This window comes from Mobula birostris, chromosome 24, assembly GCF_030028105.1.
Source record: "Mobula birostris isolate sMobBir1 chromosome 24, sMobBir1.hap1, whole genome shotgun sequence".
Classification (NCBI taxonomy): Eukaryota; Metazoa; Chordata; class Chondrichthyes; order Myliobatiformes; family Myliobatidae; genus Mobula; species Mobula birostris.
The window spans coordinates 62295225-62309636 of NC_092393.1; the positions used below are offsets into that span (position 1 = coordinate 62295225).

General features: G+C 46.4%; 1 protein-coding gene across 3 annotated transcripts in view; it reads right to left on the minus strand.

The window, feature by feature from the left end:
- The window catches only part of abcc3 (ATP-binding cassette, sub-family C (CFTR/MRP), member 3), a 193077-nt gene that overhangs the window by 48789 nt on the left and 129876 nt on the right, over positions 1 to 14412 (minus strand). For all 3 annotated transcript variants that reach the window (XM_072242475.1, XM_072242476.1, XM_072242473.1), the window contains 4 exons: positions 11360 to 11536; positions 11109 to 11276; positions 5890 to 6073; positions 2235 to 2340 (listed from right to left, as the gene is read on the minus strand). In XM_072242475.1, coding sequence (XP_072098576.1) covers positions 2235 to 2340; positions 5890 to 6073; positions 11109 to 11276; positions 11360 to 11536 — 635 coding nt within the window. The remainder of the gene's footprint in view (positions 1 to 2234; positions 2341 to 5889; positions 6074 to 11108; positions 11277 to 11359; positions 11537 to 14412) is intronic.

Consider the following 14412-nt stretch of genomic DNA (forward strand, 5'->3'; position numbering starts at 1 on the left):
GACCAGAATTGAGCACAGTAGTCCAAGTGAGGTCTGACCAGGGTTCTATATAGCTGCAACATTACCTCTCAGCTCCTAAACTCAATCCCACGATTGATGAAGGCCAATGCACCATATGCTTTCTTAACCACAGAGTCAACCTGCGCAGCAGCTTTGACTCGGACTCCAAGATCCCTCTGATCCTCCACACTGCCAAGAGTCTTACCATTAATACTATATTCTGCCATCATATTTGACCTACCAAAATGAACTGCCTCACACTTATCTGGGTTGCCACTCCATCTGCCACTTCTCAGCCCAGTTTTGCATCCTATCGATATCCCGCTGTAACCTCTGACAGCCCTCCACACTATCCACAACACCTCCAACCTTTGTGTCATCAGCAAATTTACTAACCCATCCCTCCATTTCCTCATCAAGGTCATTTATAAAAGTCACAAAGAGTAGGGGTCCCAGAACAGATCCCTGAGGCACACCACTGGTCACTGACCTCCATGCAGAATATGACCCGTCTACAACCACTCTTTGCCTTCTGTGAGCAAGCCAGTTCTGGATCCACAAAGCAATGTCCCCTTGGATCCCATGCCTCCTTACTTTCTCAAGAAGCCTTGCGTGGGGTAACTTATCAAATGCCTTGCTGAGATCCATATACACTACATCTACTGCTCTACCTTCATCAACGTGTTTAGTCATATCCTCAAAAATTTCCATCATGCTCATAAGGCACAATCTGCCTTTAACAAAGCCTAATCATATTATGCCTTTCCAGATGTTCATAAATCCTGCCTCTCAGGATCTTTTCCATCAACTGTTGGATTGGGTTGATTGAAGTTATCCCCTCTGGTTCAGAATCCTGATGGTTTTAGGATAATAACTATTTCTGAATAGTGTGGGCCCTGAGGCTCCCGAACCTGGTGGTGTGGGCCCTGAGGCTCCTGAACCTGGTGGTGTGGGCCCTGAGGCTCCTGAACCTGGTGGGGTGGGCCCTGAGTGTTCTGAACCTCATGTCTGATGGATGTGGATTCAAGCCCCATTCAGCCTATGACCAAGATCAAACCCAACCACAGAGCTGAGGACAGGCTACCACCCACTTCTCTGACAATAATTACATAATACCAAAATAATCAGTTTAACTGGCTTAAATTGGGCGTGAACCAATTCTTTCCAAATTACTGGTTTCAAATTACTAGCAACACACACAAAATGCTGGAGGAACTCAGCAGGTCAGACTGCGTCTACAGAAATGAATAACCAGTTGACGTTTTGACCCTTCTTTATGACTGGAAAGGAAGGGGAGAGACACCAGAACAAAAAAGGTGGCGGGAGGGGAAGGAGGATAGCTAGAAGGTGACGGGTGAGTAGGAAAGATAAAGGGCTAAAGAAGAAGGAATCTGATAGGAGAAAAGAATGGACCATAGGAGAAAGGGAAGGGGGAGGGGATACAGAAGGATGTGATTGGCAGGTGAGAAGAGGTAAGAGGCCAGATTGGGGAATAGAAGATGAGGGGAGGGGAAGGGATTTTTTTTAAAAACAAGAAATAGAAATCAATATTCATGCCTTCAAGTTGGAGGCTCCCTGAATGGAATAGAAGGCGCTGCTCTTCCAACCTGAGAGTGCTCTCATCATGGTATAAGAGGAGGCACAGACCAACATGTCAGAATGGGAATGGGAATTGGAATTAAAACGTTTGTCCACAAAGAAGTTACACTTTTGTGGGATAGAGTGAAGGAGCTCTATGAAGCGATCCCCAAATTTACTACAGGCCTCAGCAATTTAGAGGAGGCTGCATTAGGAGCACTGAACATGATAGGTGGCCCCAGTAAATTTATGGGTGAAGTGCTGCCTCACCTGGAACGATGATTTGAAGTGCTAAATTGAGATGAAAGAGGAGGTGAATGGGCAGGTGTAGTACTTAGGCTGCTCACAAGGTTAAGTGCTGGGAGGGAGATTAGTGGGGAGAGACGGATGTATAAGAAACCCCCAATGCATGACCCACACACTGCCAACTAGGAGGTGATGGATTGAGAAAGGGTGCAGGATTGGTGCCTTGATTACCACATCCACAGCTCCAATGCTCACTGACTGTGTTTGACGCCCTCAGCAGAGATCTGTGTCAGAACTGGGATCTTCACAGCTAATGGGCCAGGTACTCAATGAATGTAGTGGGGGCGGAGAGAAGGTAGTTAAGAGTCTCCATGCATTGACAAACAGACCAGCTCAGAGGGGCAGCCCACCTCATGAAATTTTTCCGTGCCTCGGTAGCTGACGGTTCATGGTCACCAAGGTCGATGTGATTGCTTGGGGAATCTTCAGCAAGAAACTCCTCAACTTCATCAGTCACTGTGGAGAAGAAATGAAGTCATTGGTCACTAGAATAGACGGTCAGACTCAGTCACGCTGTACAAGAGGAAAACTGGGGAGTAAAGGATTAACCAGTTCTCCAACAGAACAGCCAAGCACAGTGGTAGAATTAAAGGAGATAGTGCTTCTCTGCTTTAGTGATCCAGGTCCAATGCTGAAACCCAGTGCTCTTTGGGTGGAGTTTGCATGCTCTCTCATGGTCCCAGAACACACCCTTCACAATTGGGAAAGCTCACCAATGCCTCGACTTTCCAAGGAGGCTGAGGAAAGCTGGTCTATGACCTTCTACAGATGCACAGTTGAGAGCATCCTAACATGCTGCATCACTGCTTGGTACAGAAACTCCATTGCAGTAGATAGGAAGGTTCTACAAAGGGTAGTCAAAACTGCCCAATGTATCACCCAGCCAATGCAACTGTGAAGCCTAGCTACCATCAAGGACATATGCAAAGGTATGCTGACATCGCAGAGAGTTCAAAGGAGATTCATGAGAATGATTATGGGAGTGTTTGATGGCTCTGGGCCTCTACTCATTGGAATTCAGAAGAATGAGGGGGGGGGTCCCATTGAAGGCTTTTGAATGTTGAAAGGACGTTCCTATGGTGGGAAGTTTAAGACCAGAGGACGCAGCCTCAGAATAGAGGGCTGTCCACTTACAACAGAGATGAGGAGGAATTTCTTTAGCCAGAGAGTGGTGAATCTGTGGAATTCATTGCCACAGACAATGATTTAGATTGTTGATTAGTCAGGGCATAAAAGGATATGGTGAGAAGGCAGGGACTGGGGCTGAGAGGGATTTGGATCAGCCATGATAAAATGGCAGAACAGACTCGATGGGCCAAATGGCTTAATTCTGCTCCTTTACCTTATGGTTTTATATACAGAAAGATGCCAGAAAAGGACCAGTAACATCACGACAGATCTCACCCAGACTGCTCATGGACTGTTCATCCCACTCCCATCAGGGAGGAAGCAACGTAACATCCATCAGACTCAAAAAAACAATTCCTTTCTCCAAGCAGTAAGGATGATCAATACCTCCACACCCCCACCACCTCTACGTTATCATTTCCTGTCAGTCACCTTACGTATAGACACTCATGTACCTAGCATCATTTTATTGACATGTATTTATAATTATAAGAACATGAGAAATAGGAGCAGGAGTAGGTTATCTGGCCCATCGAGCCTGCTCTGCCATTCAATAAGATCATGGCAGATCTGGCCATGGATTCAACTCCACCCCCCCCCCCCCCCCCATAACCTTTAATTCTCCTACAATGCAAAAATCTATCCAACCTGGTCTTAAATATATTTACTGAGGTAGCTTCATTGGGCAGAGAATTCCACAGATTCACCACTCTCTGGGAAAAGCATTTCCTCCTCATCTCCGTACTAAATCTACTCCCCTGAATCTTGAGGCTATGTCCCCTAGTTCTAGTCTCACCTACCAGTGGAAACAACTTTCCTTCCTCTGTCTTATTTATCCCTTTCATAATATGTTTCTATAAGATCCCCTCTCATCCTGAATTCCAATGAGGACAGCTGCAGGTGACTCCATCTCTCCGCGTAGTCTCACTCCTTCACCTCTGGAATCAACCTGGTGAACCTTCTCTGCACTGCCTCCAAAGCCAGTATTTCCTTCCTCACGTAAGGAGACCAGAACTGCACGCAGTACTCCAGGTGCGGCCTCATGGTGATGTCATCCCTATGAGAATTATTGTGTTTTTGATTATTGTGTTCTTAATTTCATTGTGTTTTTTGTGCTGCATTGGATCTGGAATAACAATTACTTTGTTCTCCTTTACACTTGTGTGCTGGAAATGACACTGAATCTCTCTTTTACCACATGGGTTTTCTCCAGGTGCTCCAGTTTCCTCCCACGTCCCAGGACCAAATGGGTTGGTAGATTCACTTGTTGCTGTAAATTGTCCCTGGAATTTGTGGGAGGGGGAAGAAAAGAATGCAGGTAAAATAGATCAGTGCAGGACAAGTGTAACAAAGGGTGTCTGATGACCATCCATCTGGGTAGGCAGAAGTATCCACGTTGTATCTGTGAGAACTCAGAATGTATATTCCATTCACTTACTGTCTGTTGATTCTGAAAGGAACAAGAACAGAATGCCAGAATATTTTCTGTCCCTAGAAAGAGGGAGATGGGAATAGAGGTCGTATCACATGCAAGGTGCTGGAGGAACTCAGCAAGTCAGGCAGCATCTATGGAAGAGAGTAAACAGTTAACGTTTCGGGCTGAGACCCTTCATCAGGACTGGAAAGGAAGGAGGTAGAAGCTGGAATAAGGAGGTGGGGGGGGGGAGGTGAGGAGTACAAACTGAGACCACCCACCCGCCTGGTCTCACCTACCAGCAGCCAGTTTGTATTCCTTCCCCTCCCCCCTCATTCCGGCATCTGTCCCTCTTCAATTCCAGACCTGATGAAGGGTCTCGGCCCAAAACGCCTACTGCTAATTCCACTCCATAGATACTGCCTGACCTGCTGAGTTCTGCCAGCAATTTCTGTGGGTTTATTCAAGATTTCTAGCATGTGTTTAGGAATAGTAATAAAGCTGGTGATGGAGAGAATGGGCACAGTCTGGGCGCAGGGTGCAGAGTGTGCTGAGAGGTAGAACTAGAATTTTTCAGTTATTTTCTGAAGACTGCCAGCGAAACTGATTCCACATTCAGTTTGCGTTCCAGAAGACATCTTGGTGCACAAACCGAACATTACCTCAGATCACCTCTGGTTCTTTGGTTTATGCTCCTCTTCATGGTCTCAGGCAGATCAGTCATAATCATTCTGAATGGTAGGACAGGCTTTAGGGGCTTGTTAGCCAACTCCTGCCCCTGCCACATTCCTGGTCTTGTTTTGGGAAAACCTCTCTTAAACCTGCCCTCCAAGGGAGAGGACCTCAATGTTTGTCCAAAGTACAGAGGCCCTCAACCCTGGGGCCTGCCTCAATATTCTGGACTGTGGGCCCCAGAGATGACCAGTCCAACCAGCGATCTGAAAGGCCCAACACCACTCATTTGTTTGTGCACTCACTGCTTCTGTCAGTGAAATGAGGGACCATTAAACATCTCTCTGAACTTGTCCTGATAACGTGAAAGGGTATTAAGATTAGTGTTATTTGTCACCTGTATATTGAAACAGAAAGGCATACAGTGAAATGGGTTGCTTTGCATCAATGACCAACACAGTCAGTGGGCAGCCCACAAGGGTCGCTATGCTTCCAGCACTAATATAGCATGCCCATAAGTTACTAACCCAGCCAGTACGCCTTTGGAATGTGGGATGAAACTGGAGCACCCGCAGGAGACCCACGCAGTCATGGGAAGAACATACAAATATCTTAGTGGCAGGAACTGAACCTGGATCTTCTGATTGTTGCCGCTGTAAAGCATTACGCTACCGTGCTACAGTCATAGGAAGCTAATATGTAGTTAAAGTGATGCACAAAACTACAATGGCTAAGTGAGAGGCAGAGCCATTTCCAGCACATTAAACTTCCCAGGGTGTTTGACTTTGTACCTGTAGCTTCATCCTCGTCCACCTCGTCTTGCTGAGCATAATTCCGCAGGAACTCAGCAAAGGCTCCATTCTGCTTCTGCAGCTCCTGATACGAGCCCATCTCCGACACCTTGCCATCCACCAGCACCACAATCTGATCCACTTGTGGCAGGAAGCTGATCCCATGAGTAACCAGAACCCGGGTCTGCAAAAACCGAGAAATCAACAGGGCATGATGGCAAGAAGCCGAGGCACTGCCTGCTGTCAGGGAGAACTGTACAAGGTCATCTGATGGACATGTTGGATCCTCAAAGTTCAAGTAAATTAATTATCAAAGTACATGTATACAACCCTGAGAGTGTCAATAAATCCATTGTAGAATAATAACCACAACAGAGTCAATGAGAGACCATAACAACCTTGGTGTTCAATCAGTGCGCAAAAGGGAACAAACTGTGCAAATAGCCAAAGGGAAAAAACAATAATAATAATTAAATAAGCAATAGATATCAAGAACATGAAATGAAGATCCCTTGAAAGTGAGCCCATAGGTTGTGGGAACATTTCAATGATGGGTCAAGTGAAGTTGATGAAGTTATCCCTCAGCATAACTGAGGTAAGGGGTAGAAACTGTTCCTGAACCTGGTGGTGTGAGTCCTGAGGCTCCTGTACCTTCTTCCCGATGGTGGGGGTCCCTAATGATGGATGCTGCTTTCCTGTGGCGCCACTCTGCGTACATGTTCTCAATGGTGGGAAGGGCTGTACGCGTAATGAACTGGGCTGTTTCCATTCAAGGGCACTGGTGTTTCCCTATCAGTCTGTGATGCAGCCAGTCAATATACCCTCCACCACATATCTATAGAAGTTTGTCAAAGTTTTAGATGTCATGCTGAATCTTTGCAAATTCCTGTGGAAGTAGAGGCACTGCCGTACTTTCTTCATAATTGCACTTATGTGCTGGGCCCAGGACAGGAATTTAAAATTGCTGACCCTGATGCTTTTGCAATCCAAAGGTTCGATGTCAAGAATGAAGCATCAAACTTGCTGTTTACATCCATTTTATTATGTTACAAGACTGAAAAATGAACAAGAAAAAGGAGCCGAGAAAAGAAAAGACAAAGGAAGTAAGCAGTCATGTTTGTCTCATACTCAGACTAGAAATAAGAAAGCTCCAGTGATAACAATAAATTTATCAAATCGCCAGAATCAAATAGCGAGACACCTGTGACTGAAAACTAAGGTTTCTAGAAATATACTGTAATTACTGGAACATTCACTAAATAATTACATGTATATAGGTGATTTATATAAAAACAAGCAAACTAAGCAAGAAAAATCACAATCCAACAGAAACTATGTACACACAGCAAGAGACAGGTTCTACAAGCAGTGTGACTGTACACTCCAACTCATTTCTCTCACTGGAAGAAGAATCAGTTTGTGAAAATGAGGATCTAATGTTTCAGTGAAGAAACGTTCAGACCTGCAGCACTCAGGCAGGTGTCTCCAAGGCTGATGCCAGCTTCTAAATGTGGTGTCCAGATCGGGTATAGACATAGAACAGTACAGACCCTTGGACCACAACGCTGTCTTGACCTTTTAACCTACTCTGACCATTCCAACCATTCTCTCCCACATAGCCCTCCATTTTTCTATCATTCCTGCACCTATTTTAGAGTCCTTTGAATGCCTAATGTATCTGCCTCTACCACTACCCATGGCAGCATGTTCTACACACCCACTAATCTCTGGAAAAAAAACCCTCCTCTGACATCCCCCCCAATATTTTCCTCCAATCACCTTAAAATTACACTCCCTCATACTAGCCTTTTCTGCCCTGGGAAAAAAGTCTCTGGTTGTCCACTTGACCCTGCCAATCTCAATGCAAAGCAAGGGCCACTCCCTGTTAACTGTCTCCTCGCAGGGAGGGTGACTCACTATGTCACTGAAGTCATATCACAATAAGGACTATTTCCTGCACAAATTAATTGGTGATATCACTTATGCAAATGAAGCAGCCCTGTCCTGTATGCAGGAAGATTTACTCAACATTACTGGACAAGTTTCTCAAGCTTGACACCATTCTGATCACAGCAGCCACTTCAGTGGAATCCAACAAAGCTCCCCAAACATTTATTCCCACTACCACTGCACTGCACAGGGGTTGCACTGAGCACCACCTACAAAATGAACTACAGTTACTCACCCAGGCTACTCCAACAGCTCCACCTAAACCCAAGCTCTTCTCTAGCATGCATATCACTGTCTCTAGCTTCCCCTACAAGCTGCACACTATCCTGACTTGGAAGTACATCACTAATCCTTCATCACTGATGGAATACGAAAGTAAGCTAGCCAATACTATTAAAGAGCATACCAGAAGTTTCTTCAGATACATGAAGTGTAAAAGAGAGGTGAGAGTGGATATCAGACGTCTGGAAAACAAAGCTGGAGAGGTAGTAATGAGGGACAATGAAATGGCGGATGAACTGAATAAGTACTTTGCATCATTCTTCACTATGGAAGACACTAGCAGTATGGTGGAAGTTCCAGGTGTCAGGGGTCATGAAGTGTGTGAAGTTACCATTACTACAGAGAGGATTCTTGGGAAACTGAAAGGTCTGAAGGTAGATAAGTCACCTGGACCAGATGGTGTACATCCCAGAGTTCTGAAAGAGGTGGCTGAAGAGATTCTGGAGGCTTTAGTAATGATCTTTCAAGAATCACTAGATGCTGGAATGGCTCTGAAACACTGGGAAAATGCAAATGTCACTCCATTCCTCAAGAAAGGAGACAGGCAGAAGGAGGAAACTATATGCCAGTTAGTCTGACCTCAGTGGTTGGGAAGATGTTGGAGTCTATTGTTAAGGATGAGGTTGCAGGGTACTTGAAGACACATGATAAAATAGGCCCTAGTCAGCATGATTCCCTCAAGGGAAAATCTTGCCTGACAAACATGTTGGAATTCTTTAAAGAAATAACAAGCGGGATAGACAAAGGAGAATTTGTTGATGTTGTGTATTTGGATTTTCAGAAGGCCTTTGACAAGATGCCACACATGAGGCTGCTTATCAAGCTATGAGCCCATGGTATTACAGGAAAGATTCTAGCATGGATAAAGCAGTGACTGATTGGCAGGAGGTGAAAAGTAGGAATAAAGGGAGCCTTTTCTGGCTGGCTGCCAGTAACTAGTGGTGTTCCACAGGGGTCTGTGTTGGGACTGATTCTTTTTACTTTATATGTCAATGATGGAATTGATGCCTTTGTTGCAAAGTTTGCAGAGGATATGAAGATAGGTGGAGGGCAGGTAATTTTTAGGAAGTAGAGAGGCTACAGAGGGTCTTAGACAGATTAGGAGAATGGGCAAAGAAATGACAGATGGAATACAGTGTCGAGAAGTGTATGGTCATGCACTTTGGTAGAAGAAATGAAAGGGTTGGGCTGGCTGGTGGCGCAATGACATCAGCGCCGGACTCTGGAACGTAGGTTCCCAGGTTCGAAGCCAGTCGGGTCCGCTCTTGAGGACGCTTTCCATCCGTGCCGGGTTGTGTGTCGAGATCGCAACTCGACCTCATAAAATAAAGGGAAAAATACTGTGCAATATCTGAGTGAAGAGTGGCGCATCACACAGTCTCTTTCTCTCTTGCTCAGCACCTTGTAAAGGCATGAAAAAGACATCGTCCCACCAACATCGCACATGCACCTATGCACGCACGCATGGATGCATGCACGCAGATGCACACGCACAGACACACACGCACACTCGCCAAAAAAAAGAAATGAAAGGGTTGTCTGTTTTCTATATGGAGAGCAAGTACAAAAAAACTGAGGAGCAAAGGAAGCTGGGAGTCATTGTGCAGGATTTGCAGGCTGAATCTGTGGTGAGGAAGCCATATGCAATATTAGCATTCATTTCAAGGGGACTAAAATATAAAAGCAAGGATGTAATGTTGAGACTTTATAAAGCACTGGTGAGGTCTCATTTGGAGTATTGTGAACTGGTTTGGGCCCCTTATCTTAGAAGGGATGTGCTAAAACTGGGGAGGGTTCAACGGAGGTTCATGAAAATGATTCCAGGATTGAATGGCTTGTCATATGAAGAGTGAATACTAGAATTCAGAAGAATAAGGGGTGAATTCATTGAACCTATCAAATGGTGAAGGGGCTTGATACAGTGGATGTGGAGAGGATGTTTTCTATGGTGGAAGAGTCTAAGACCAGAGGACACAGCCTCTGGTGTGAACTGAGATGAGGAGGAATTTCTTTAGCCAAAGAGTGGTGAATCTGTGGAATTCTTTGCCACAGGCAGCTGTGGAGGCCAAGTCTTTATGTATATTTAGGGCAGAGGTTGATAAATTCTTGATTGGTCAGGGCATGAAGGGATACAGGGAGAAGGCAAGAGAGTGGGGCTGAGAGGAAAATTGGACCAAACATGATGAAATGGTGGAGCAGACTCGATGGGCCAAATGGCCTAACACTGCTCCTATATCTTATGGTCTTTGTCTTATTGCTGTGAACAATTCCTGAACTCCCCTCGCGACAGCTCTCTGGAAGCACCCTCATCAGGTGGACAGGGGGGCCCTCGTCAGGCGGATGGGGGGGGGGCCCTTGACAGGCGGACAGGGGGGCCCTCGACAGGCGGACGGGGGTGGGCCCTCATCAGGTGGACGGGGGGGGGCCTCGACAGGCGGACGGAGGGGCCCTCGTCAGGCGGACGGGGGTGGGCCCTCGTCAGGCGGACAGGGGGGGCCCTCATCAGGTGGACTGCCTGGCTCAAGACTCTTCATTACCTTTTAATGGACATTTAAGGATGGGCAATAAACACTGGGCTTGCCAACGATGTCCTAATCCCAAAACGTGAATGTGGAAAAACTGCAGAGAATTCCTGTTTTGTTTGGGTGCCACACCCAGGTTCCGGAGCAGTTTATTGGGCCTCACTCACCTCAGCGCTCAACGGGCTCTGCAGCTATGGAGACTCAGCGTTCATGTTCCATGCATTTTGCTTTACTTCTGTTTACTATTTATGTGATTTGTCCTCTTTTGCAAATTGGATATGAGGAGGTCTTGTGTGTATTTTTCAGTGAATTATGTTGCGTTTCTTTGCTTTGTGGCTGCCTGCAAGAAGATGAATCTCAAGGTTGTATATTATATACATACTTTGATAATGAACTTGAGCCTTGTTTATCTCTTGCTGTATAAATGCAGAGTCGCTGTTTGCTGGGAGGATTGTATTCTCTTACCTTCCCCTTCAACACTCCTTCTGGGCCAATGACTTTGTCGAAGATATGTTTGGCCACATGGGCATCAACAGCTGAGAGGGGGTCATCCAGGAGAAAGATGTCCATGTCGCTATAGACTGCTCGGGCCAGGCTCACCCGTTGCTTTTGACCCCCTGAGAGGTTTATCCCCTGTGCAGAGTAACAGAAGGTTATAGAGAACTCCGAGACTAGCTTCTGAAGGGAAAGTACTGGATGTCAACAAAGATGTTTACCTTTTCACCAATCTCTGTCTGGTCCCCACCAGGTAACACATTCAAGTCAGAGATCAATGCACAGGCCTCCAGAACCTCGCTGTACTTCTGTTCATTGAGGGGCTCTCCAAAAATGATGTTGTCCTTCAGCGAGGCATTCCGAATCCAGGCTTGCTGAGGTACATAGGCCACAGATCCCTGTGACAGAGGAAGAGGGGATGGTGAGGAAAGCAAACATTTAAAATTCACCAAAATGTACTCAGCACCAACTTTAATCGCCTCCATCAAAGCCAGCAATAACTGGTACTAGTTGTGTTACCGAAACCATAGACCTGCTGCACGATAAGGAGGGCATGTTGCTCAGATCATTTAAGGGGTTTTAGTTTAAGTTCAAGTTTAATTGTCATTCAATCGTACACGAATACCCATGGATACAATCAAATGAAACTGCATTTCTCTGGGGCCAAGGTGCAAGACACAGTACAAACAGTCATACACAGCACAAGATGTACATGACACATGTAAGGTAGCAGGAAAATACAGTCACACACAAAAAAATATATACAGTCCAATACTGTGAATTCATGAAAGTTGCAGCAGCCTGCAGTCGAACACAATGTGGCTTGTCTTCTGCTGAGTGAGCACCGGGGGGGCAGCACTGACTCCAGCTTGGACACTGTGCCACACCGCCTCTGGTGGAGTGCACCGACTTTGGTGCCTCTCTCCTGCGCGGCTGTCAACAGGTAACACTGCGGTTTGAGGCCATGCAGCTCTGCCACCATTCGCCAATAAATCAGTGAATTACATTTGCAGCACTCCACATTAAAAATATCCAACAGGGTCTTGCGATCACAAGAAAAGCGACTGAGATGATCACTCGCTGTTAGACTGCACATTGCTTATGTGCACTGATGCATTTCTGGCGCAGGCAGCAGCAGAATCTGAACCAAGCCCAGCTCCTTCAATTTCTCCGCCAACAAGCAACTCACTGGTGGGGTAGATCTGCAGTAGTTTAAGTGCTTAATGTCCTTCAGGGTTTTGCGATCGTAAAAGATAGGGATAAAAAAAAGACACTAACACCTTTGGTTGCCCTGTAGAAGTTGCTGTGTCCAAGTGCGCCACCACCTTACTGGCAGTAACCAGCATTTACAATTCTAGATGCATTTTATTCACTGTGTGTCACTGTCTTTGCAGAGCTTGTGATCAACAACTGCCCAACAAGGATTAGAAATGGCTTCTCCAGTATGGCCGCCAGTGAGCAACTGGCCCACTCCTCACTGTGACACAGTAGCTGGTTGTGTAGGATGTAAAGGGGAGTCACAGAACTGTAGTGGTTAGCGTAATGCTATTACAGCGCCAGTGACCCGCGATCAATTCCTGCCACTCTCTGTAAGGGGTTAGTACGTTCTCCCCACGATCACTCTCTGTAAGGGGTTAGTACGTTCTCCCCACGATCACTGTCTGTAAGGGGTTAGTATGTTCTCCCCACAATCACTCTCTGTAAGGGGTTAGTACGTTCTCCCCACAATCACTCTCTGTAAGGGGTTAGTACGTTCTCCTCATGATCACTGTCTGTAAGGGGTTAGTACGTTCTCCCCACGATCACTGTCTGTAAGGGGTTAGTACGTTCTCCCCACAATCACTCTCTGTAAGGGGTTAGTACGTTCTCCCCACAATCACTCTCTGTAAAAGGTTAGTACGTTCTCCCCACAATCACTGTCTGTAAGAGGTTAGTACGTTCTCCCCACAATCACTCTCTGTAAGGGGTTAGTACATTCTCCACGCGATCACTCTCTGTAAGGGGTTAGTACGTTCTCCCCACAATCACTCTCTGTAAGGGGTTAGTACGTTCTCCCCACGATCACTGTCTGTAAGGGGTTAGTACGTTCTCCCCACGATCACTGTCTGTAAGGGGTTAGTACGTTCTCCCCACAATCACTGTCTGTAAGGGGTTAGTACGTTCTCCACGCGATCACTGTCTGTAAGGGGTTAGTACGTTCTCCCCACAATCACTGTCTGTAAGGGGTTAGTACGTTCTCCCCACAATCACTGTCTGTAAGGGGTTACTACGTTCTCCACGCGATCACTCTTTGTAAGGGGTTAGTACGTTCTCCCCACAATCACTGTCTGTAAGGGGTTAGTACGTTCTCCCCACAATCACTGTCTGTAAGGGGTTAGTATGTTCTCCCCACGATCACTGTCTGTAAGGGGTTAGTACGTTCTCCCCACGATCACTGTCTGTAAGGGGTTAGTACGTTCTCCCCACGATCACTGTCTGTAAGGGGTTAGTACGTTCTCCCCACGATCACTCTCTGTAAGGGGTTAGTACGTTCTCCCCACGATCACTCTCTGTAAGGGGTTAGTACGTTCTCCCCACAATCACTCTCTGTAAGGGGTTAGTACGTTCTCCCCACGATCACTGTCTGTAAGGGGTTAGTACGTTCTCCCCACGATCACTCTCTGTAAGGGGTTAGTATGTTCTCCCCACGATCACTCTCTGTAAGGGGTTAGTACGTTCTCCCCACAATCACTCTCTGTAAGGGGTTAGTACGTTCTCCCCACGATCACTCTCTGTAAGGGGTTAGTACGTTCTCCACGCGATCACTCTCTGTAAGGGGTTAGTACGTTCTCCTCATGATCACTGTCTGTAAGGGGTTAGTACGTTCTCCCCACGATCACCGTCTGTAAGGGGTTAGTACGTTCTCCCCACGATCACTGTCTGTAAGGGGTTAGTACGTTCTCCACGCGATCACTCTCTGTAAGGGGTTAGTACGTTCTCCTCATGATCACTGTCTGTAAGGGGTTAGTACGTTCTCCCCACGATCACTGTCTGTAAGGGGTTAGTACGTTCTCCCCACGATCACTGTCTGTAAGGGGTTAGTACGTTCTCCACACGATCACTCTCTGTAAGGGGTTAGTACGTTCTCCCCACGATCACTGTCTGTTATGGGTAAGTACGTTTTCCACGCGATCACATAGTTTTCCTCTGGATGATCCAGTCTCCTCCCACACTCCAAAGAAGTACAGGTTAGTTGGTGAATTGGTCACATGGGTGTAACTGGATAACGTGGGCT